The following is a 25,343-nucleotide window of genomic DNA, read 5'->3' on the forward strand; positions in this document are numbered from 1 at the left end:
GGAACTTGAATTTTTTTAAAGAAGATTTCATAGTAGAATCGTTTTTAGAGTTTTCAGAAAGATTGTGAAAATGGTACTGAGAATTCCCATATACTCCACACCCAGTTCCCCCTATTATTTCTTTTAAAGATTTATTTATTTGAGAGAGAACTCGAGTGGGGGGGAGGGACAGAGGGAGAGAGAGAACTCTTCATGAAGACTCCCGGCTGAGTGCAGAGCCCAACTGAGATCATGACCTGAGCTGAAACCAAGAGTCAAGCCGCTTAACCAACTGAGCCACCCAGGCTCCCCCTATTAATATCTTAGATAAGTATGGTACATCTGTTATGATTACCGAACCAATATTGACACATTATTATTAACTAAAGTCCATACTTTATTCACGTTTCCTTAGTTTTTACCTAACATTCATCTTCTGTTTCAGGATCCCACCCAGGACACCAAATTACATTTAGTGGGCATGTTTCCATAGGCTCCTCTTGGCTGGGACAGTGTCTCCAGCTTTCCTTGTTTTTAATGCTTTGACAGTGTTGAGAAGTCCTGGTTAAGTGTTTCGGAGAATATGCCTCAACTGGGGTTTGTCTGATGTTTGTGATTAGATGGGGAGAGGGTGGTGTCAGGAGCCATCCTTCACAGAAGTGACGTGCCATTCACATCACAGTATTGAGAGCACTTCCTATCAATGTGATTCACCACTGTTTGTGTTAACCTCAGTCACTTGGCTGAGACTGTTTGTCAGGTTTCTCCACTGGAAGCAGTCTCCCCATCCCTTTCCCATACCACACTCTGGAGGGAAGTCCCTGGGTGGTCCACACTGAGGAGTGAGGAGTTACGCTACACCTTCTGGAGGGAGGAGTCTACATGAACTATTGAGAACTCTTCTGCATAAAATATTTGTCTATCTGCCCCGTTTATTTGTTCAGTCATTCACTTATACCAGCATGGGCTCAGGGATATTTTATACATTGGATTATAATCCAGTACTAGTTTATTGTGTTGCTCAAAATGTTCCAGCTTTGGTTTTTGGGAGCTCTTTCAGTTGGTTCCTGTGTCTCTTTGACATACCCTACCATTTGATTCAAACACACACACACTCTCGCTCGCTCTCCCCCCGCCCCTTTTGGCACTACAAGATTCTCCAGGCTCATCCTGTGTAATTTCCTGCCCGAGCCTCAAAGCAGCCATTTATCAAGGAGTCCTGGTTCCTTTTATTGGAGAATGGTATTAAAAACAAAGATCTGGGCTCTGAGTGAATTTCTGACACGCTCTTTCCAGCTTTTGCTTTTGTTTTTATTAATGAATCCAGAGAGTCCTCGCTCAGTTTTCTTTCCCCGTCTAAGGACTTTACCGGCCTTCCCAAACCAGTTCCAGTGTCCGTCAGCAGAGGGCGCGAGAAAAGGCAGAGCGCTTTCCTCACCGCTTACGCCTCTCCTAGTGAAGAACCGCGCGAGTTAAGGAGCGGAGGCGGGGACTGAGCTGTGCGCAGGACACCTGTCAAACCCGGAGGAGGGCGGGGCGTATCTTCCGGCCGGGGCCGGGCGCTGTCATGTGAGGGTCAATGGTCAGCTGACTGGGGCGCAAGTTCCGCGGGGAGGTACGGGCCGAGCCGGGGGATGCTGCTGACTGGTGGAGCAGGAGCCAGAAAGCCCCACCTCGGGACGGGTCTTTGACGGTGGGGACTACGATTGGCTTATGCGAGTCACGTGGGATGTCGTAGAGCGCACCAGGAAGAATGGAGCGTCCTACGCGGAAGTATGCGCAAGCGTTGAAACATCGCGTCGCCGATTGGCGGCCGTGAGTCACGGGGCGGTGTGCGGCGGCTGGGGAGGGCGTGGCCGGCAGGGCGCGCACCTCCCTACCAGATCTCTGGTTGGCCGGCGCACGTCACATGGTGCCGGGCAGCGGGCGGCGCGCACCGGTGCGACGTCAACGCAGCCCTGTAAGCTCCCCCGACCTGTCTACCGCGGCCGGGCCTCTGCTGAGTCCCCCGGGGGCCCGGGTCGGGCGGTTTGCTGAGTACCTTTGCGGCCGCCATGGACAACTCCGGGAAGGAAGCGGAGGCGATGGCGCTGCTGGCCGAGGCGGAGCGCAAAGTGAAGAACTCGCAGTCCTTCTTCTCGGGCCTCTTTGGGTGAGAACCACGCCGAGGGGTGGGCTGGGACCTACACTGAGAGGACGACGGAGTCGTGGCCTGAAGCGGTGGGGCGGAGTCGCACGGCTCGAGCCTAGAGAACGGAGGGGATTCCGGGAGGAGGTGCCGTGGTCTAAAGTAGCGGAGGGGACCCAGGCTAAGGGCAGGGGGCCCGGGCAGCAGCAACACGGTTGTAGGGGAGATAGTCTGAGGTGTTGGGAGGGCCCTGGGCTGAGGGCACCCAAACCGAGGCCGCACCGTCTTGAGGCGGTAAGGGGACCCAGGCTGAAGGTGGGCCAAGAGGCCGCAGGAGAACCTGGGCCGAGGCAGCACGGCCTGAGGCCCTGAAGGGGACCGGCGTGGGAGAGCAGCCAGGTCAAAGAGTCTTTTGGAGTTCTAAGAGAACCTATCTGAAGGATCCCTGATGGGCACGGTGGGGCCTGGGACCGAGGACACCTGCCCAGCGGATTGACCTTTCCAAGGCGAACCGCAGTGGATTTGCATGAGCTCTGGGCGATGGGGCTGAGGGAGTCAGGGCTGAGGTGATCCTGGGAGTGATGAGCCCAGGTGTGAGGTGTGTGAGGGTGCCTGAGAGAAAGCTGCATGAACCGGAGAAAGAAGCTTGGACTTGAGGTGCTGGAGAGCATTGAGGATTTTAAATGGGGGCCGTCTTCGTCTGTCTGGGCCGCTATGACAAAGTACCCTAGAACGGGTGGCTTATAAACATCAGACATTTATTTCTAACAGTTTGGAGGCTGGAAGTCCCAAGATCCGGGTGTTGGCAGATTTCGTGTCTGACGAGGGCCTGCGTTCTCATAGACAGGGGACTTGTCACTGTGTCCTCACATTGTGGAACCAGTGATGGAAGGGGAGAACTAGCCCTCTGGGAGGCTCTTTTATAAAGGCGTTTATCCCAGTCAGGAGGGCTCTGCCTCGCGATCTAATCACTTCCCAAAGGCCCCCATCTCCGCATACCGTCATCTTGGAGGTTAGGATCTCTACCCAGTCCGTAACAGGGCCGTTCTTGGGGGGTTCCCACTGGCCTTTTAGAAAGGACTGCAGCAGCTGGTGTGGGGGAGAGTGAAGGCAGTGATGGTAGTAATACCAGATAGTATTTATTAAGTGCTCTGATTCTGAGTCAGACCTGGCTCAGGCACCTTATCTGTGTCTTTGCATTGAATCCTCACAACATCCCTGTGGAGGCGGACAGACTTACTTGCCTGATTCCTCAGTAAGTGGGAGACCTGGGCCTGTCTGATCCCAGAGCTGTCTTTGCTGCCACACTCATTTCCCCCCGAGGCTCGTGCCCATTTCTGGACACTACACTTAGGAAGGATGTTGGCAGACTTCGGTGTCTCAGGGGGCTCCTACCCTATAACTCCTCCTCCCTCCCTGCCCCACATGGCAGTTTTCTCCAAACATTTAAGTGAAAGAGCTGTGTATTCATCCCAGTCCCTTCCAGCTCCAAAAGCAGTTGAGATGGTGCTGAGAGGGGAGTGGGCAAGGCGAGAGCAGAGGACGGGGTACTGACGGGAGCCTGTCTGAGAGCAGGGAGTACAGCAACAGGTCAGCCCAGAGGACTCCTCTTGGCCAGCAGCCACTCCTGGCACCTCCTCCCCTCTGGAGCTGGGGTTTCATGTGTTCAGCATCTCACAGCCTTTTCTTACAGCCCCCAGTGGCTTCAGGGACCGGAGAAGGGAATGTTGGGGCTCAGCTTGTCCCTCGTGCTTTTCCCTCCCCTTTCAGAAACAGCAGTAACCTTCCAAACTGAGAGGTCTCTGGTCATGTCAGAGGGCCAAGTAAGATAGCGTCCACCTGGGATCTGGGGCAAGCCCGAATCCTTGGATGTTAGGGCCTTCTTTGTTCTTCACTGTTGCTGGGCTCCCAGACACTAGAGGGCTTTGGGGCACCAGCGGCCCGCGAGGGAGGCGGTACCAGCCAGTTAGTAGATCCGAGCTCCTTGTGTACCTTCCCTCTGGCTCCCTCCTCCTCCCTCAAGTCCCCAGCCAGAGCGCATGCCCCTGCGGCAGCGAGCTGTAGGGAATGGGGGGTGGGCAGCCCAGACTTCTCTCTGGACGCAAAAAGATGGAGAGTTCCTGAGTAAAGCACAGTGAAACCGCAGAAAAGGGGAGGGGAGGTATGCCTTCTCCTTCTTCCTGCTCTGAGGCTTCAGGTGGATTCACAAACTTCCCCGCTGTGCTCCCTCTGGAATGGTACGAGTTCTAAACAGTGGTTGTGTTCCCTGGGACTTGTCCTCATCCCTGACACCTCCACCCCCGCCCTCCCAACCCCTGCCTACCGACATCCAAGACAAAAACTTTTCCAGTTGGATACCAACGTTGATAGGAAATATCTGAGGAAGTTTCTGCGTCTGTGAAATGAAAATCATAGTAATACCTACTTCGTGGGGTGGTCCTAAAGAGTAACGGAGAACGTGCTTGTGAAGTGGTGAGCATTTAAGTGCTCACTGTTATCATTGAGTGCTGTTACTGGAAGTTGGGTGGGAGGCACCAGAAAAATAGGGATGATAAGGTGTTCCATAGACCGAGAGCACGTAGACCAAGAGCATTTTCCTAAAGATGGAATCAGGTCCTGACCAATCAGGTCCTGTTTAAACTGCCTATAGGCACCTGCAACCCCCAGGAGCGCTGGAGGCTGGCTTTTGTAGGGGAAGAATGACTGCCTGGGTAGGGTGGGTGGGCCCTTTGCCAAGCCCCATGTGGGAACCGCAGCTTCCAGCTGTGCTTTGGACCATCTTCCACCTGCAGAGCCTGCACGAGCCCGGCCTGCCTGTTTCCAGCAATCACTGTGGCCACTCAGAGCGCCCTGCCCCCTGCCAGGCTCCATGGCTGAAAACTCAGGTGTCCCTCGCCCAGTCTCAGAGTGGAGTCCTTCCTGAGGGGATGCAAGGTTTGGGGGTACCCCGGCCATCATTTTGCTGCAGTCCCAGGGCTCTGCCTTTCTCGGTGGGACGGGGCGGGGGCGGGGACTTTGCCGCCTGGTTATACAGAACTTCCAGTGCTTCTGTTTGGGACAGGACAGCTGAGAGACCGAGGTCTTTCGGAAACACCTATTAAGGAAAGGAAACACATTCAGTTCTTGGGCTGCAGTGAAGTCATCTTGTTGGGGTGCAGAGGGGCATCAGTAGGAGAACTAGAGGAGTACCCGCCCCGCCGTGCGCAGGCATGCCCCCCCCCTTCATTGAGCTTACTGTCAGGAAGGCAGTGGCCCAGAAATAAGCACTGTCTGCAGGATGTAGTGAGGGGGGTGGGGAGGCTGGAGGCCCAGGGCCCTGTGGAAATCAGGAGGGTGCCACCTTGCCAACCTGGGGGCAGGGGTGATAAAGCTCATGCTGAGATTGGAAATAGGTAAACAGTTCTAGAACGTGCCCTCTCTGCCAGCCTGATAAGAGCCAAGCTGAGCGCCTGCCATGAGGCAGGCACTCTCTCAGGGGCTACCTGCAAGATTTCAAGGGCCCCCAGCAGCCCCGCTAGGGACGGTGTCTCCCCCTGGGTCACAGAGGGACCCGAGACGTGCAAGCCACGAGCCTGCATTTGAGTCCAGGCCTAACTACAGTCGCCGATTTTTCCACCAACCCCTCGTGACTCTAGAATTCCCCTTGCCAGGTGGCTGGCAGCCCTCGGAGCGTGTTTCTCCTCCTTCATATAATAGCAGCCGTTTGAGCACCTGTTCTGCTCTGCTCTTTGTGCCAGGTATGGCGCATATGTCATCTCTCATCCCCACAGGGCTGCTTCCCAGCTCAGGTTCCTTGTCTCCATTTTACAGATAAAGCAACTGAGGCTCTGCAATTGCCAGCCCAAAGTCCCGCCGTTACCGAAGTGCCTGAAACTGGTCTCAGCCCCTCCCTTGGCCCCCAGGTCTGTTGTGTAGAAACCTGTTACAGACGTGTCACCGGAGTGTCAACAAGAGTGACCTGGGGTGGTTGCAGAACCCAGCCATTAGCGCGTAACAACGTTAGCCTTTAGTCCTTCCTGGGGCCTGTGTGCGCACTGGGGGGTGGGGGAAGGAGGCCAGGCCCTGCCCCACGGGAGCCCATACCCATCAGGCCGGGGTGAGGGGGTGCACTACCGAGCAGGGGGGGCGGTAAAGGGCTTAGCCTTGCAGGGGGGGGGGAGGAGATGCCGGGGGATCCCACAGCTCTGTCTCTGACAGCTCAGTGCAGTCAGCAGAGGAAGAGGGCTGGTGGCTGCCCGCTCCCTGGGCCAGGTGGACCTTCCATGTTCTCTCTGTTTCTTCCGCCTGCAGCACTGACGGGGCCCTCTGTGGGGGGCTGGTTTAACTCCCTCCCTTGCCTAGAGGGTGCTCAGCGCGGCTCCAGCAGAGAGCAGCGTCTGCTCATCAGGGAAGGGAAATCTGTACAGCGTTGGCTGTTTAATCTAGAGCAGAGGCGAGAGCAGGCGGGGACCTTGTCCATCTTCTCGTTTTGCAGAAGACCCTTGGACGTGGGGAAGGAAGCCTCCCAGGTCACTGAGTGAGACGCAAGGCAGCACTTGATCTCCAGGCCTGAGTCCTGTTTCTGGGCCCTGCCACTTTCTGGCAGCATGAGTGTGGGCAGGCCCCTTAACCCCTCTGAGCCCAAGCTTCCTCTTCGGTGGAGCAGGGCTAATACCCAGAGCGTTACTGTGAGGAACTCTGTGCTCCTACCAGGCCATTCTAATCACGTAAAGGAGGTGTGTAGGATGTTGAAACACGGTAAGGGTGGGACAGGCCCTGGGGTCCCTTCTTGCCCACCCGGGACACTGGAGAAGCAGAGAAACGGGGGACAGGAGTGAGGGGCAGTGGCTTTGGCCCTCAGGAGGCACAGGAGGGCCAGGGAGGGTCGAGGACCTACAATGGGAGTCACTCCATCTGCCCTGCCCTTTGCAGCCCTTAGGAGAGTGCTGATGGGCCGGGTGGCCTGTTTCTGGGAGCCAGGAGGTGCCCAGGGGGTGGAGGAAGGAGCGAGGGAGGCTGAGACTCTGCCCTGCAGACCCCCCTGGCCCGGGGCCCACCGGGCCGTCTGTGCATCGCTGGCACCGCGCGCGCCTCTCCATATGGCAGTCGCTGGAGGTTGGTGGCTGTGCCTGGGAGCCCTGAGACTGCTTCCTCCGCCTGGGGAGGGGGCAGAAAGCAGAGCCGAGTGGGTAATTATAGACAGGCCTGCACCAGGCTGGCCCAAACCAGTTCCCTCTATTCCCGGCGTGACTCGGAGCTGGAGCCACGGGATGGGGAGAGCTAAGCAGAGGCAGCTCGGGGGAGGTCAGTGGGGGAGGGACCGTCAGCTGTCGCCTGTGCTGCCACCGGGCTCTTCGTGAGAGGTAGGCCCAACTAGCTTTTCTGGATCTCCTGCGGGAGGCATTGGAGGAGGCCTGGTTTCTTCCTCGAAGGGAGTTTGCCACACTCCGATGAGTGCTCTGAGAGCTGCCCTAACCTCGGGGAGAAGTCCTGTAGTAAACCGCAGATTTATCCTGTGGGGAGGCAGCTTGGTAGAGCACTGGAGCTGAGGACTTCTTCCCTGTGGTCACTGGCCCTGCCAGACACCTGCCTGTTACGGTATAATAGGGCCTCACCCCTTCCCCTGGCCTCCAGCATGGGGGTCCCCCACCTGCCCCTCCGGCCTCATTTCCTACCCTTCCCTGCACTGTAGCCAGCCGGGCCACTGCTGTTTTGAACTGGCCACGCCTGTTGGTGTCCTAGGGCCTTTGCACATGCTGTGACTGCTCTCTGGAGGGCTCCTCCCTCCTTCTGTCAGTGGCTCCTTGGTTGTCTTTGAGGACGGAACTTGACTTTCACATCTTCACAGCAGTGGCGTGGATCTGCCCATCCAGAGCGGCCCCTCCTCCCCCAGTCCCTCCAGTGCTTACTCACTCGGAAATCACCTTGCTGATGTCCTGTTTACTGAGAGCCAGGTCTTTCTCCTTGGTTTACTGGCTAGTATCTGCAGTGTCTGGCACATAATAAATGCTCACATTTGTTCCTCAGGTGAATGAGTGGCTGTGGGAAGGGCTTCTGTCTCAAGATCTGCCAGTGACCCAAGGCGAGTCACCTGTTCCCCTCTGGGAACTCCGCTTCCATCTCTTATAGGAGACGATGGAACTCCAGAGATTCCCCAGTCATCATCTGGCATGGAAATGGCCAGGACCCAAGTCGGGAGAGGAGAGAGGAGGCAGACCTAAGCAGACATTAATCCCTGTGGTTTTCCCACTCCGTAGTTAGAATCACTGACCCAACGCAGGGCTGGCCTGGGATCACAGAATTGCGGCCCGGCAGCTGACAGACAGCCTTTGTGTGCTGTGTTCACTCTGTCCCACCGAGCTGAAACAGACCAGCTGGGGCTGGCTCTGTTCATTGTCAGTCACCCCGCCTTGGGCCTCTCGGTGGGACAAGCCGTTTCTGCTCATCCAGGAGCCTGAGGTTTTTCAGAGACTTGCCGAATCTGGATAGGACTTCGTTGTTCCCACAGAGAAGGGAAGGATGAGCTAGGGGATCCACGGCGTGGGGAGACATGACCTCGGTCTGTGAACGCATCCATCCCCTTTAAGTCAGAGGACGTTCTAGAGAAGGTCCCCCAGAGGATTTTTGTATCTAGGCCTCAGAGGCCCCCCTACCGCCTGTGAAGTTCCTCACCTCTCCAAGGCCAGGAGTGGGTTCTAAAGAGGTCACTCCAAGCAGGGGCCCCAAGCCCAAGGTGTGTTGGGCCAGCTGGGGTGAAGCTGTCGAGGGAAGACCCTGGGACCCAGCAGAGTGAGCATAGGAGTGCATTCCCCGGGGGGGGGGGGGGCACTTCCTGTGGAACAACAGAGGGTAGGGGAGACGCCTCAGCACAGCCCCAGAAGGCAGAGACTTTTCAGCTAAGAACTTACCTCCTGTGATGTGGATTCATGAGGCCGGGATTCCAGTCCTGGCCAGCCAGCTGGCCTGCCCTGGGGTATATTTACAAACGGAAACAGCCTGGAAACAGCCTGACTCCAAAGGGGTCGCTGGGGCCGCTTTCCAAGCAGTGGGTCTACATCAGCTTTTTCCTCCCGAACTCACCTGAGCTTTCTGATTCACCCGGGCCCATTGTTTAAAAAGCCGGATTCCAGGCCCCACCCAGACCTACTGAGTGAAATCTTCCAGGAGGGTGGCTAGGGGGCCTGGTGTGATCACTGTAACTCGCAGGTCCTGTGATTCAAAGAAATGGACTGAAGGAAGGAACGCTGTGAACACGACTCCCAAAACTACCCCGGAGGCCCTGCACAGCTGCAGCAGGGGCTGGTCGGTTTCCAGGGCCAGTGGACACGGGTCGGGGGGGGACAGGAACCATGATGTGTTTGGCTTTCTATTGGAAAATGCCTCTCTTTTCTCCTCGTTCGACACAAAACACTGATGTCAGCGAAGAGAGGATCTGAAATCCATTTGGTGGAACTCGGCATGTAGGGTTTTTTCCTACTGATTTATGTGGGCCATGGGTGTTGGAACAGTTGCAGAGACCACAGACCTCATGAGCTGAGGCGGGTTGCATTCTCGGCGGTGGAAGGACAGAAACGTGGCGGGGACTCGCGGACAAGGTACTCATGAAGGAAGAGCTTCCGATGCACCGCTTGGACATCTCAGGAGGGCAGAGGAAAGCTGCCTAAGCAGAATGCTCTTTGATTTTTTTTAAGTACTCCTCCGTATCTCTCAGGCCCCTACTCTGGCGCAGTAAGTTCCTTGAAGGTAGTTTTGCCATTTTAAATAATTCTGCACTGAACATCCTTATACCTCTTCTGATTGGTTTCTTGGGGTAGATTGCTAGACATGTAATTCATTGCTGGACCATAGAACCAAATGTAAATCCTGATATTTAGAAGTCATGTATATCTTTTCTGTGTTCTATGTAAATACATTTTGGCAGGTAAAATAGGCAGAAGATAAGAAAATTCAGGCAGTACAAAGGAGGAGTGTAGGGTGCGGAAATCTTGTCTCTTGCACCTGGCCCCACAGTTCTGTAGACCCCACCTTAGAGAAGAAAGTCTAGTTTTTTGTGTATATCTGCTACGTCCTGAATTAGTAACGGCACACTCGTAGGGTCGAGAGGTCTTCCCTGAACACCTGCAGCGTGTAAGGCATGGGCTTCAGGCATTGGGGAATGGACAAGTCATCCAGAGCTGGGCTCCTTCCCCAGAATGCTTTGCAATCTCTTGGCAGGGCGGTAGGGGAATTTGCATAGAGCCTGGGAACCAGCGTTCACTGAGCAGAAGTGGAAGAGGCCGTCAGAGGCTGGGCTCACTGGGAGGTTGGGAAGTCTTCCCCCTCCCCTACCCCATCCCCGCCGAGTGGGGGTGACCCAGGCCTCCCCAGGGAGGGCCCAGGCAGCCTGCATTGAGTGTGCCTTTGTGCCGGGGAGGGGAGCGGGGGCCGCAGGCTGGGTCTCCCCTGAACCCTCAGCAGAGGCCTGGGCTGCAGTGGGCTTCACAGAGGCCTTATTGGGGGGTAGGGGCACATCTCCACTGTCACCAGGACAGAACGCTGGCTTGCTTCTTACTACCAGATTAGCGCATCTCATCTCCTTTTACCTTCTTTCCCCAGAGGCTCATCTAAAATAGAGGAAGCGTGTGAGATCTACACCAGAGCAGCAAACATGTTCAAAATGGCCAAAAACTGGAGTGGTATGTGATCTCTGCTAGAACCCCTTCGTGCTCCTTTCTCTTTTCCCTTGACTTCCAGTCCTGAAGGCCTGGCTTTGGGGCTCGCCTTGCAGCCCCCAGTCTCTCCATGCCATCTCTGGCACCGGAAGCCCGTCGGCCTGCCACTGGCTCACTTGGAGCCCACTGGGTTCTTTTACTTGGGCCACAGGGCCTTGGCGAGAGGACTGTAAGGATAAATAGATGATTGAATCCACATAGCTCTTGGAGGGGTTTCTCCTTAAACTCCGAATGTCCGGTTTCCCCGGAAATTCCTCCCTACTGCTTTTATCAGGTCTGAATGCTAGACGTAGCAGACCATTCCAGTGGTTCCAGTGGTCACCTTAACCATTTATCAAGTGTGCCCCTAAGTGCCAAGCATGCGTATTGAATGGAATCGTCACAGCAGCTCTGTGAGGGGCACTACCGTTAACATCCCCGTTATTGGAAACCGAGGCTTGGCTCAGACCCGGGCCTGAGGCGCCACTACTGGTGAGGGACAGAACCAGAATTCAGAAGGCAGAGCTCCAACTCTGGAGCGGCCTCTGTGTGGCTTCAGGGCCTTTGCAGGCTCTCTCTTCGTGGCACAGCTCAGGCTGGCCGTGTGACCCCGGGCAGGTTACTTCCCATTCTGACTCCTGCTGAGTCCAACAGCGGGGACAGCGGCAGTCCCACCCCCATGGGGCCGCAGTGGGCATTCATGGAGATCAGGCATCCCCACCGAGGGCAGCCAGCACTCAGTAAATGTGGTGGCCACGAGCTCCGTGTTTGTCATGCCTGCGAGCCCACCACCTCCCCGCGTCAGGGTGGAAGGAACCCTGGTCGGCAGATTAGCAAACTTCAGGAGTGGCTGTGAGGTGCCCACCGGAGCCTTCTGTGCGCTCTCGCACACCGTGTCACAAACTGCTGCAAGGGCCTCCCCCCAGAACAGGGCATCCCAGGTCATGCGCCTCCGGAGACACTCAGAACCTGTGTTCGTGGGCAGAGTGAGACCAGAGTCGCCGTTCCTCTGACTTGGCTTCAAGGTTGTGGTCAGACTGGCGCTTGGCCGGCTCCACCGAGGAGAGGTGGACAGGCAGGGAGGGGCTCCTGGAGGCCTGAGAAGCCAGAAGAGCTGGTCGGTCGCTGCCTGAGGGCCTGGAGGAGAGCTTTGAAAATCTAGCGCATTGAGCTTCTCAGGGCTGATTCCAGGACTCAGCCTCAAGCTTCAGTGAGATTGGATCAAGGAAATCGAGCAAAGACAGGTTTGGGACCCCAGGAGGAACTTCCTGACCAGAAGGAGACACAGCCTGGAATGGGACCCCAGGAGGCCCCGGTGAGACGGAGTCTCCTCATTTTCTGAGAACATTTTTGGTTTCCTGGAAACTAGAAGGGTTTTTCCTGAGGTTTCACCAGATAGATAGTGCACACAGCCACGTGCCCTGTATAATTTCGTGCTCCCAAACTAAGGAGGTGCCTTTAGAGAAAGTATTTCTCAGTCGCGTAGACATCGCTTTGCCCCTAAAATGTGTTATTTCCTTCCCATCCCCCCCCCCCAACTATTCAAACAAAGATCCAGGGCCATGTTTCATTTTTCTCCCAGCGATACTGCTTTTCTGGAAATTTTGCACTCACGTTTGAGCCCTTAAAAGTAATAAATCATACATGATGGAAACCGGGCTGCTTTGTCTTTCCTGCTGCTCTGAAGTTACAGGAGGGGGCCAGACCCTCTGGTCTCCTTCCGGCTCCGGAACTGTGTGATTCCGACGCAGCTGGAGGAGGAGGAGGAGGAGGAGGATGGAGGGCAGTGGAGCCTCAGGTGGGGGCTGGCTGAGCTGGCGGTGGGCGTTGGAGCTTCCCATCAGGACCGTCCCACCCCTGCTCTCCAGCCCCAGAGGAGGAGCCAGGCCATTGTCTTCTGCAAGCTGCCAGGCAACTTAGGAGACAGACGGGTGACCACAGTGGCTTGGGAGCAGCGCAGGATGACCACCTACAGCCAAGTACTGGACAAACTGGGCCCCCCATGTGGTCTGCACCGCCCTTTGCCCAGCGGCACTTGTCCCCATGCGCTCGAGTTCCTGCTGTCCCACGGGGCCACTGCGCGGGGGTCAGCTGGGGATAGTTTCTGTATCCTGCATAGCTCTCGGCCCCGTCTGCCTTCTTGGATCTTTAGAAGTTGGTGGCCCTGGAAATACCGGCAGAGGCTGAGATTAGGGCCATGGGATGTTAGCTGGCCCCCACCTGGCTCTCTCTTTGTATACACAGGGCTCAGGGGCCTCCCCCTGAGGCAGGTTCCTCCTCCCTCCGCGTCCACCTCATGGACCTTCAGGAGCCTCAGCCCAGGAGTCAGGAGGCCTCAGGTCGACAGGGCGAGGCCTTCACCTCAGCACCACCTCCCCACCCCCGCCAGGCCAGTCCCTTCCTCTCTCCAGAGCCCTCTGCATTCCCGAGAGCCCTTTCCCGGGCCAGCGTCGGGATGGCTTCTGACAAGCGGAGCCCCACTAAGGCTGAGCTCATTCTTCTCTGTTCCAGCTGCCGGAAACGCTTTCTGCCAGGCAGCCCAGCTGCACCTGCAGCTCCAGAGCAAACACGACGCGGCCACCTGCTTTGTGGATGCTGGCAACGCGTTCAAGAAAGCCGACCCCCAAGGTGAGCCTCCGCGGGTCTCTGGGGCCAGCTGAGCACTCTCCACGGAAGTCCTCAGGTTTCCGTGAGGCGCCGGTTCTCTCCAGGGACAGGCGCCACAGGCTGGCAGGGAGACACTTGCGCTTGAACTTCGCAATTGGCTCCCTTCCGGTTGGCATTTGCATCCCGCTCCAAGCCTCCGCCTCCCCCTGCTACTTTGTGTGCGCAGCTGATCGCTTCCCTCCCAGAGCCGGGGAGCATTTGGGAGTGGGAGTTACATTGCAGACCCACCGCATGCCAAGGAGAGAGGAAAATCTGTTCTGTTGTCAGAATTAACACGCACAGGGGGGTGGGAGGGGGTTCTGAGACCAGCCAGGTAGGAGTTGCTGCCGAAAAAGGAGCGGAAATTATCCTAACCTGGCTTCCCTACACCCTGGGGGGGGGGGGGGATCAGAACACAGCCCATGATGGGAGTTGCCAGAGGGAACAAGTTACTTAAAATGAGGCGGCGTTGGGGAGAAAAGCCCGGTTTGGGACTGACTCATGGTGAGAAAACCATTTGTCCCATCGGGCACATCCCGAAGCAGAAGCACAGCCCGGTGGGTACCAGAATTTTGGGTCTCAGGGAGCTGGAATTTTAATTTCTGTTTTCCATCTCGCTGCCAGACACAGGTTGCTAATTTTTTAATTTTAGCAAGCAGAGATACTTTTTTTAGGTAACCATCTATTGTTACTATTCTCTCATGAGAGAATAGGAAATACGTGAATGTTTTAAGAAAAAAAAAAGGGAGATGCCTCGTCTTGGAACAAAGACCTGCCCTTCCCAAGAGAGGACAGTTTGCAGCTGGGCACCGAGGTGTTTGCAAGGCTTGGTAAGCACCAGTTCCCATCCCGGTGCTGGCGAGTTGTTGGCGGATCCGTTACCACCGCCAGGGACCGACCTGTCGTTCCCAGGCAGGGATTGGGTCTCTGTAGACCAAGTAGCTTCTCTGTGTCCCCAGACTTGACCAGTCACTGCTGTGTACCTGGGCATCCCACAGAGGTTGGCCTGAGGGGGTCACGTGGTGGGCCCAGGCTCGGCAAGAACCAGAGGGGAGGCCTTGTGGCGGGGTGGGCCACAGCAGGCCGTGTGGGAAATGTGAGGAGGACCCAGGGCCGCCTCGAATTACCCAGGGACATCTGTGTCCCGTCTCCCCAACACCAGCCTTCCCTCTGCTCCCTGGGGAACTGGTCTTCCTGGATTGCCGCCCTAGCATCTGTGCTGTTCAGCTGCTACTCCGGAGTGACCGGAAGGACTCGTTTCTGGGGCAGAAGTTGAGTGCCAGTCTTCATGACCTGTGTGTGGCCCCATTGGCTCTTTAAACAAACCCGAGTACTTCCCTCGGATGGGCCCCCACCCGGCTCCTCGATGTTGCGTCTGTGATGTTGCGTCCTTAATCCTTTGGTGGCTTTTGATCTGAGCTTTTCCAGCTCGAGGCAGGGTCCTGCAGGGCATGTGTTCGGTGCTGGGGCCTGGGCCGGGGGTGTGGCCCTGTGCTCAGCCTCAGGAAGCACGGAGGGTGAGAGGTGTCTCACGTTGGGTCTGCTGACGTGGCCATCGTGGGGCCCCGGGGGCCAGCTTGGTTTCTCCAGGGATCAGCAAGCACAGTTTGCTGCCCTGGGAGCTGAGGCAGGGAGGGAGGGGTGGGCCTGGGGTGGGAAGGACCTTTCAGGCAGCAAGAGGAGCAGTGACCAGGAGAGGAGCCTATTTTGGGCACAGCCCTGAGTGGGCGCCTTGGCTGGAGCACCAGGTTCTTGGTGCTGAGCAAGGGTGGGGGGCACCGGAGCAGTGACCCAGCACCGCCACCTCGCGGACTCCTTGCCCAAGTAATGGTTCCTGTAGCGTGTGGCTCAGCGTGGTCTCCTGAGTCTAGACCAAGCCTCTTCTCCTGTGACCTCAGGCAGTTGCTTCATCTTTTGGGTCTCCGTTTCCTGGTCTGGTAAAGGCAGAGACCACATGTGAGAAAAAGCACAGGCTTGGCCAGCACAGCACCTGGCGTGTGATAAATCTCTAGTGAGGGGTGGCCCGTGGCCCCCATCAGAGGCCCGGCCTCCTCCCTTTGGCCACTCGGCTTGTAAAACAGAGCAGGAGGGCCCACTCGGAACCCCACCGGGCTTCCCCAAGCAGGTGGCCAGCTCCCTGGCGCCTTGCTGGTCCCCTTAGACGCCTGGAAGGCCTCTGTCCTGTGTCAGCACCTCCTCCAGGAGTCCTGGAGGGCCCTCCCCGCGAGAGGCAGCTGGTGCCCAGCCCGCACAGAAGGCCTGCCAGAGCCGGCCGGGGTGGAAGGAAAGGATCTGGCACCTGTCAGCGTGCTCTGTCTGCGAGTCTGCCTGGAATGGTGGCCTGGGGGCGAGGGGGCGGGTATGTGATGCCTCTAGCTGTCGGTGGTTCCCGGGTTTCCCAGCCTTTCCCAGCCTCTGCCGGCTGCTCTGGAGGGACTCAGGCCAGGGAGGCCCCTAACCCCAGCCGCCTGAGCCGGCCCGGGGCTGCATGCTCGCGTTCCTGGGCACCTCCCACGAACCAGACACCGCAGTAGCTTTCTCTAACCCAGTCCGCTTCCTTGTGGGTCTCTGCCTTGTGCCTGTGTTCACCCAGGAGGGCTGAGTCCCGGGCTTGATGTGGGAAACGGCAGCCAGACCTGGAGGCCGCTGGAGCCCAGCGGGTGGGGCGAGGGCGCTGGGTTGCACGGCTCCCCGTGTGCCTAAGCCAGCACCCTCCCCCCTCTGGACCGCAGAGAGCTGGATCTCATCCAGGGGTGCTCTGGCCGCTCATCCCCGGGGGCCTGGTGACTGGAGATAAGCCAGCCGTGTCCTGTGTGTCAGCGGCTGGTCTACCAGCGCTTGCTGGGGTGTCCCCGAGGCAGGAGCCCACGTGAGGGGGACTTAACCCTGTGAATCCGTGATGCTGCCTGGGAGTGATCTCCTGCCCCTTCTGCCTCTCCAAGGGCCATGCCCTGCTAACAGCGCTCCTGGCACCGGGCCCCTGTAGGCCTGGGGCGGCCGCTGTGGGGGAGCGCGTCCTACCAGAGAGAGGAACTCGCAGCCTCTCCCCCTCCTGGGCCTGCTCATCTCCCTGGGAGGCGCTTAGGCCACCTCAGTGCGCAGGTGCTGGGTGGGGCTCCCCGGTGTCCCAGAAGAGGGAGCCGGTGAGTCTCCCTGCTGGCCACAGGGCACCCCCCCCCCTGCCCCCCACCGGCATGGAGGCTGGAGCCGGGTGGGATGTGCAGAGGCGGCTCCCTGCAGCCCAGCCGGCGAGCTCCTTATCAGCCTTAGCGTCCTGTTGCAACCAGCCCATTGCCGGTTCATCAGTTCAGGAATTCTGTCTTTGGGAAAATACGTGCATGTGTTCAAGCGAGTCTTGTTTCCGACTACAGTTTTTTGTGTGTGTTCTCTCCTTCTGCCTCCTCTTTCCCTGTTTTTTCTTCTGTGGTGCCCTGGGCTTCCAGTTGTCAGCTTCAAAACCCTGACCAAATGGTGTAAATTCTCTGAATCTTTCTGGCATCTCCGGAGGCCTTTCAGAATTGTCCCAAACCTACAGGCTCTCCCTCCCTCAGAGGAGTGCTCACAGACACCCACCTTTCGCATGTAAATTTAGGGGGGCTTGTGGACTCCCTGAAGGCCCAGTCACAGGTCCGAGGCTGAGAGCCTCTGTTCACATATCCTCCCCACCCCCCCACCCCCACCCCCTGGTAGTGAGACCTTTAGCCCCATAAGAGCAGGTGCCAGCTTCGGCCTTTCTCCGTGGCCTCTCCGCCCAGCGGGCCTGGCTGGCTGTGGGGGCCCTGGGGACGGACCAGGAGCCTGCTGGGTGCCCTGGACGGACGAACTTGCAGCCCCACCCCAGCTCAGAGCCCACGTCCTGGCTCTGTCCAGGCTCTCCATCCTCCCCCCCCCCCGCACCTCCCCCAACACCTTTTCCTCGGAGATACATTTAAAAAATCCACCCTGAGAGCTCATCTCTGTCTGCTAGAAAATGCCTCCCACTCATGCTGCTCTCTCTCCTCCAAATAACGTGTTAAAAAAAAAAAAAAAAGCCATACCCAAATTTCAGGTCTTGGAAGAGGTAGTACCACAAAGGTAGCCGAATTTCTCCTCTCATGGGCCTTCCTGGTGTTTGCTGTGTTGCGGGGGAGACCTGTGGTTTGAGGAGCTGACCGGTGGCAGGGGAAGAGACGAGAGCAGAGGGCTCTGCTGGACGCAGACACGTGGGCAGGAGCCAGTGATGGAGATTCCAGCCCAGGGGACCTGGGTGTCCCGGCGTCCAGCGCCCTCCTGCTGTGGATGGAGGCCAGACAGGTGCAGGGGACATGGGGCAGTGCCAAGGTGCCAGAGCTCCGGGGAAACCTGGGCATCCCTCAGGTGTTAGCCCCGGCCCCCTCTGGTCCCCCCTTTCCCCTTGCCAGCCCCTCTTGTCGTGGAGGGTAGGGCCCTCGCTGGCCTGGCTCCGAATGCCCATGGGAGGCTGGCTGTCGGCCTGTGTTCCGTCCCTGGGGTCACCGGGAAGGCGGTGGCGCTGTGGCAGCCCTCGGTAAAGTCACGGCCTGCACAGTCCATGGCTCTGAGCACGTTCCCTGGGGCTCACGGACCCCTTCAGCTCCCCGCCCAGCCACGGGAGCACAGCCCTGCCTCCTCCTGTCGTGGCTTCTGCCCAGATGACTTCTCGTTCTCATTTCTCCTCCTCGCCTCCCTTTTTCTCTCCCCAGAGGCCATTAACTGTTTGATGAGAGCCATCGAGATCTACACAGACATGGTAAGGGGGCCCGTCCTCTCCCCCTCCTGCCCCACCATATTGCTCCAGCCTGCCATTCCAGCTCCGGCACCAGGAGCAGGCGCGAGGGGGAGTGGGAGCTGCGGGAGTCTGGTCACCTGGGCCAGCCCCTGCCCCGCCCCAGGGAGCACCCCCATGATAGGGGAGGCCTGGGGGCGGCTCCGCCAGGGAGCCAGGACCAGACTCCTGTCCGCTCTGCTGCTTTTGCCCCTCACCCTCTATCTCTGTCTCGTCGGACCCCTTCCCCTGCCAGGTCCCGGGCCATGCTGGAGTATCGTAGATGGAACAGTGCTAGAGGTTTAAGCCTCCCCGTGTGACAGGGAAGGGGGGCCCAGACAAGTGACGTGACTTGCCCAGGGACACCTGGCCACAAACAGGAGTCGCTGAGCCCAGAGCTTCGGCCTTTCCTGATGTCCCTCAGCAGGGCCAGGCGCCTGGACGCCCACTGGGGGGAGGCTGGTGGCCTGTGGTCAGCCGCTGTGGGAGCTCCAGGCCTCTTTCGGGAGAACTGTGCATGTCTGTGGGGGAAGCTGGGGGTTGGCCTGGGTGGGGAGCGGCTTCCATGGCCACACTGGGGGCCGGGGGGAGGCCAAGAAAGGCTGTCTCTTCTGCAGTAGGGATGCCCAGCTGTCAGCCTGGTTTCTCCAGAGCTTTTACCAGGCGATTCTAGGCTGGTCTTTCCACCTCTGTGGGCCATCTGTCAAATGCTTCCCCAGGCCGGGTCCTCCACCAGGTACCCGTGCCCCCATGACCTTGGCGTTGCCTCATTTGCCCATGTCCCTGTGGACAGGATGGACGCGGAGGCTGAATGGGGAGGCAAGTGCCCAGGGTCACCCCGTCAGGACGGCACTCGGACCCAGGCCTCTCAGGCGAGCCTCCTATTGAAGGCCTATGCCCCCCTGGCTCTCGGTACCTTCTTGTGCACACCTCACTGGTGCGGCCAAGGCACAGGGACCCACCAGCTTTGGGGACCTGGAAGGGCAAGAGCGGGCTGGGGTGGGGCGCTGGGGACATCACTCGTCACAGAGGGCCCCCCCTCCCCGTGTCCCACCCAGGGCCGATTCACGATTGCGGCCAAGCACCACATCTCCATCGCCGAGATCTATGAGACAGAGCTGGTGGATATCGAGAAGGTGAGTGGCCGTCGGCCCTGCCTGGCCAACGGTGGGGAGAGGACCACAGTGGCCGGTCCCCTCGGACTGGGGTTCGTCTCTCTGCTCTGTCCACTTGGGAGGTTTCTGGTGTCTGAGTACTGGAAGAGGGGCATGGGGCATGGGCAGAACTTGCGTGCAGGCCCCAGGGCCGGGCCCGTGGTGGACAGCGGTCACCTTGCCACCTCCTTGCCCTCCGCCCCCTCCCCGTGTCTCCCCCAGGCGATCGCCCACTACGAGCAGTCTGCAGACTACTACAAAGGGGAGGAATCCAACAGGTACGGGCCGCGGGCTCCCCTCTCCCTGTCCTCCCCAGGCCCCAGTAAGCCCCCAGGCCACCACCGATCTCTCTCTTCTCCACCCACCCCACGCAGCTCAGCCAACAAGTGTCTGCTGAAGGTGGCTGGTTACGCCGCTCAGCTGGAGCAGTATCAGAAGGCCATTGACATCTATGAACAGGTGGGAACAGGCGGGGCTCCGAGCCCTGCTCTCTGGGAGGGCACTGTGCCCAGCAGCTGCACAGTGCTCCCTCCCCCTGCCTTCTGTCACATGCCTCCCTCCATCACCTCTCTGGCGCTCATCCTGTCTTTGCTGGCTAAACCTTTGTCCACCCACGAGCCCACACGCTCTCACCGCCCTCTCCCTGTACGCTTCTCACAGGGAGCTTCTGGGGAGGCCCAGGGTCCTGGAGGGAGTGAATCACTGAGGCCTGGGGTGGCCAGAGGTAGCGGAGGAGCCTGCAGGAAGGGGACCAGGAAGCATGGTCACGAACGTGGTGGGCGGGACAGGGAGGGAACGTCACATGGGTGCGCAGGCTCCCATGGGCTGTGTGGGGAGGGCTGGGCGGGCCAGGCTGTCCTGGTGGGTTCAGTTTGGCCAAGAGAAAGGCAGGCAGCTGGCCTTGGAGGAGAGGGGGGCGGGCGCCACGTCTCATGTTCCCGCAGCTTGCCACCCCTCTGCCCACCGCGTGCCAGCCTCCCGTGGGGCCTGACAGCAGGGCCGCCGCCTCCCCAGCGTCGTGGGTGCCTCAGGGGGCCTACGGACACCTGGCTTCAGCCCTGTGGCAACACCCATCTCCTGCCACACCCTGGGCCTTCACTGCCCACACACAACCGGCTGACTTCCCCGGGGCTGGTCCTTGGCTTCCCTGCCCTTGAGGTCCCGGGTTAGCAGGACCTCACCTGGGACACACATGCGGCTCCCAGCTGGCCCCCAGGTGCCTGGCAGTGACCCTGGCCCTCTGGCTGCCTGCCCCAAGCTTATGGTGCCGCCTCCACATGGTCACAGGTGGGGACCAACGCCATGGACAGCCCCCTCCTCAAGTACAGCGCCAAGGACTACTTCTTCAAGGCGGCCCTCTGCCACTTCTGCATCGACATGCTCAATGCCAAGGTGAGCTGGGGCCCCGTGGGCCCGCCCAGAGCTTCCCCCACCTCCCAGTGACCACCTCGGAGCATAGTGTCCATCATTAGGCCAAATCACCTTCTAACCCCTTAATAGAGGTGAGCCCCTCCCTCACGTCCAACACCCGACAGTCAGCTGTGGACAGGAAATGCGTGTTCTCACTGGTGTGTTCCTGGCCCTGGTGTCACCTGCCCAGTCTCTGCCACTTTTGAGTTTATCCAGCTCCGGGCTCACTCAGTGCCAGGCCTTGTCTTCAGCGAAAGCACGTTTTGAATCCTTCCTTGCATTCCTTGAGGTCAGCGTCACTGTCCCCTGTTCTACAGATGAGGACGCTGAGGCTGAGACCAGAGACCCTTATGCAAGGCCACATGGCTGGGTTCCAGATCTTTGACTCCCAGTGTCTTGATCTGAACCATAGCGTGTGTGCCCACACCACCCATTTTCAGGGCTTTTTGGCAAGAGAGGGGGCCCGTGCTGGGCGAGGGGGTGGGGAACGGCCCAGGGGGGAGCTGGAGTTTTCCTGGATGCAGCGTTGCTGGGGCCCCAGCCGCACTGCCCTCCGCCACCCCTGCTCCCGTTGCGGGTAAGAGCTTGGGCTCTGGTGTTGAGCTGGTTCGCGTCCCCGCCCCCACGTACCCTGTGCCCTGAGCAGGTCGTTGGCGCGTTTCTCCACTTTCAGAATAGGGGTCACCGTCATTTGACCCTCCCTGGGTCCCCATGATGGTTAAATGTGGGAAGCGCCCAGCACCAGCCCTGGCATGTAGGATGGGTTCATACGAGGCAGTTGTCATTTGCCCCCTACCCTGGGCACTGGCCTGGGAGACACCACCACCCCCCCACCCCCCCGCTGCTTCATCCCCACAAGCTGTCTCTGCAGCAGGCTTGGCTGGGCACAGCCCCACAGAGGTGCCCTCCAGGCACAGAGCCAGGTGACACTGGAGGCCAGGGGAGGGGCGCAGAGCGCTGACGGGGGGCCAGATGTCTCAGATCCCCCTGGCTGCCAGGCCAGTGGCTCCAGTGGCCCATCTTCATTAGCTTGTCCCCTTCCTTCCTTCCACCCTGGCAATGTCCAGCTCGCTGTCCAGAAGTACGAGGAGCTGTTCCCCGCGTTCTCTGGTTCCCGGGAGTGCACACTGATGAAAGTGAGTACTGGGCGCTCTGCAGCCCTCTCCCCGCCCTTTCCCTGCCCCTTCCCTGCCTCTGGGCCTGGAGGGCTCAGCCAGGATTGGGGGTTGGAGGTGGGGGGGTACCCGGAGGCTTGGGCTCTGGTTACTATAATCATCAGGGTTTGTACGGCGGTTCTTAAAGGTCTTTTGGTTTTGTTTTATTTTCCCTCATTTGGGCCTCTGTTTTCTTGATGAGAAAAGTAAGGCTCGGGTGGTGATGGAGGTAGGAGCAGAGCGATCTCTCACATGAGCATGCGCACACGCACACGCACATGCACCGGGCAGGGGTGGAACCAGCCCCTTCCTCCGTCCCAGCACGGGAGCCCCCTGACCCGCCCCCCCCCCAGGATGGTGTATGTGTGGGTCTCATCCAGGTCAGGCCTCAGGCCAGCCTTGGTCCCTGACCCCTGCCTGCCATCTTCTTGCAGAAATTGTTAGATGCCCATGAGGAGCAGAACATTGACAGCTACACCGAGGCGGTGAGTGGCTGGGGCCAGGGCCGGGGTGGGGGGCGCCCTGCGCAGACACGCTCTCCCATGAATCCCACCCTTTCTCTGGCCCCCGTCCTGGCTGTGAATCCCTTTCTCCAGTCACCCCAGGATCCTCACAGGGAGCCCCAGAGGTACAGGAGGTGTCCTTCCCCTGTTAGAGATGGTGGCACTGGGGGGAGGTGAGGAAACTCGTCCTCTGCCCCTTGGGGGCAGAGCTGGGAGGCAGACCGGTGTCTGTCTGCCCCTGAAGGCCAAGGTCTTTGCACCAGTGAGTGTCCCTGGTGAGCAGTTGGGAGGAGCAGGGAGGGAGAGAGATGAGCCGTGGAAGCGGGGGGGCCCCCTTCCGGCACCAGCTTCCTTGGTAGACCCGCCCCACAGAGGTGGCTCTCCCTTTTCTTACTCTCTTCTGAACAATCTGGAACTTGGTTGGGCCCAGCTCCGGTCCTAATCCAGTCGTCTAGACTGCATCTGTCAAGTATTGTCTCTTGGGTGCCCCTCAGAAATCCTACACCATCACCAGTGACAGAGACCAAAGTCCCTCTGGTCCATCCTGCCCCGGACGGTGGGCGGGACGTCAGGAAGCTCAGGCACAGAGAAGGCAGGAGCGGGGCCGGGGCAGGGCGACAGGGCTCGGTGCTCTCCCTGGCCCCGTCCCCGTGGCGCTTGGAACAGGCCTTCCCATCTCCAGGCCTGTTTTCCACCCATGAAACAAGGAAGCTGGACCGTTTTATGCTGCAGCATCCTTTCTTTGTCTCGAGGCAGCCTTAGAGGGAGCCCCCTCTCTTTGCTCCTCCTCAGGGAGGCGGGCTGGGACACATGTAGAGAATTTGGGGACCAGAGACTCTGGGCTTGGGGACAAGGATGGAGCCAGGGCCAGGTACAGGACCGGCTCCCCTGTCACCTTCCCTTCCCCGTGTGTCCCAGGTGAAGGAGTACGACGCCATCTCCCGGCTGGACCAGTGGCTCACCACCATGCTGCTCCGCATCAAGAAGACGATCCAGGGGGAGGAGGAGGACCTGCGCTAAGCCCCACCCAGCCCCCTGGCACCTGTCTTCCTGCCCCGTGTTCTCTACCCCCGCGCCCCTCCAGCGCGTGAGCCCAGAGAGAGAGATGGGGCCGAGACCTTGGCTGTGAGACCTCCCTTCCCTTCCCACAGAGGAGTCTCCCCAAGCCACAGTGTGGGCTCAGCCCTGCTTTGGGGCCCCTGAGGCCAGGCCTGCTGGCCAGACAGTCCCCCTCTGTTCTTGCTGCATCCCTCGCCTCCTACCCATTTATTTAAGCCCCTCAAAGATGCCCCTTCTCTGCCCCAAAATACAGACTCTTTGACACAGACCTATTTGCTGTGGGTGCTGCCAGGGGTGGGGGTCAGCATCTGGTCCCCCATCTCCTGACCAGCTGAGGCACGAGGCTGGTTTCTGTCGTTCCCACTTGTCCTCCAGCCGAGCTCTGAGCACATGCAGCTGCTGAGATTTGCTCTCTCCACGGGGGTGGGCTCATTCCCCTCCAGTGCCGGGAACCCCTCCCCACCCCCACCCCCAGCCTCCTGCAGCCCTGACCTCTCAGGATAGACAGGCCCTGGAGCTCAGAGGGTCATCCCTGCACCCACCCCTACATCTGCCTCTTCCCTAGTGCTTTGAGGTTTTGTGGTCGGAAGCTGCAGCTGGCCTGAGAAAGAAAATAAAAAAGAACACTTTGCATGAGTCTCTTTTCTTCCTCCTCACCTCTGCTGCCCCCTTCTCCCTTCAGGGCTGGTGTCCTGTCTTCCTGCCCCTCCTGGTCCCTGCCTTGGGCTCTGGGCACACTTGGTGGGAAAGAAGAGGGCGAGCATAACTGAAGATGGGGCTGGGGTCAGAGGTCCTGGGGGAGGCCCGGGGATGGGTGAGCTCGGGAGTCTGGGAGCGCCTGGCTTGATCCTATGGCCTCTGGGTTCTGCGGGCCTCAGTTTCCTCCGCTGGGACGGTGGGTGGCAGTACCAGCCCTCAGCTGGCTGGAGAAGGGAGGGTACGGACAGTGGCGGAAAAGAGAGTGGAAGAGGCCCCTCGTGGAAGGAGTGTTGGAAGCCCCAGTGGTACTTGTTCCAGGCGCCCAGGATGAGGGGGGACACGACTTAGGTGGGCAGGGCACGAAGACCAAGCGGGTATGGCGAATGGAAGGGGGGACGGACAGGAGCCCTCTGCCTGGGAAAGGTGGGCAAGAACCACCTGCCTCCGCCACGTGCCACAGCGGAGGCCCGCGTGGAGGTGAGCAGTCTGACACGCGTGGGCTGTGGGGGGACGGAGCTGGAGGAGGCTCAGAGTCACCACGGGATGGGGTGTCAAAGTGAACGGGGGGCAGGATGAGAGGAGGGGCCGCCTGGGAGACCCAAGTCAGGCTCCTCGAAGAGGTGCTCCAGGCTAGAGCCTGGAAGAAGTCCCAGAGAGGTTCAGGTTTACCGTGTCGAGAGAGAGTGGACTGCAGCACCGTGCCCTGCTCCTGTCCCCTTGAGCTCCTCCCACAGCTCAGATGGGTTGGTGGATGATGGCTGCCTAGGGCTCAGTCAGGACTCCTGAGACCGGAGATCAATTACTGATGTCTGCCACAGGCACCGGCTGAAGACTAAGGAGCGCCACCGTCTGTTTCTGCCACCCGTGACCTCAATAGTGAGTCTCAACCCTGGCTGGGCTTGAAATCACTTAAAGTACACAAGCTTGGGTCAAAACGTGATAAATTGTGATTTGGGTGAAGCTCCCCCCCCCCCTCTTTTGGGAGGTTCTGGTTTTGGTTTTTTCCTGAAAATTCCACAGCTGAGTCACATGTGTCGCAAGGGGTGGAAATCACTGAGCAGGACGATTCTTTCCTTCCCAACCTATAACTTCATTTATTCATTTGACAGATGTTAAGTGAATGTAGCTTAGAGGTTACCACGTGAGGGAGAAGCAGCCTGAAGAAAACATTCTTCAGAAG

The 25,343-nt window shown here is 58.9% G+C and overlaps 1 protein-coding gene across 1 annotated transcript; it reads left to right on the forward strand.

Annotated features, from left to right (window-relative positions):
* Positions 1-1,884: 1,884 nt before the first annotated feature.
* On the forward strand, positions 1,885-24,095 carry NAPA (NSF attachment protein alpha). The gene is made up of 11 exons (XM_025849562.2): positions 1,885-2,131; positions 10,682-10,761; positions 13,288-13,404; positions 18,123-18,169; positions 19,243-19,320; positions 19,561-19,616; positions 19,713-19,797; positions 20,626-20,730; positions 21,816-21,884; positions 22,337-22,387; positions 23,324-24,095. The coding sequence occupies exons 1-11, from the start codon at positions 2,034-2,036 to the stop codon at positions 23,423-23,425; spliced, it is 888 nt and encodes a 295-aa protein (XP_025705347.1). The 5' UTR covers positions 1,885-2,033; the 3' UTR covers positions 23,426-24,095.
* Positions 24,096-25,343: the final 1,248 nt, after the last annotated feature.

Source organism: Callorhinus ursinus, unplaced genomic scaffold (assembly GCF_003265705.2).
Source record: "Callorhinus ursinus isolate GAN/ISIS: 27379988/994484 unplaced genomic scaffold, GSC_fseal_2.0 scaffold71, whole genome shotgun sequence".
NCBI classification, from domain to species: Eukaryota; Metazoa; Chordata; class Mammalia; order Carnivora; family Otariidae; genus Callorhinus; species Callorhinus ursinus.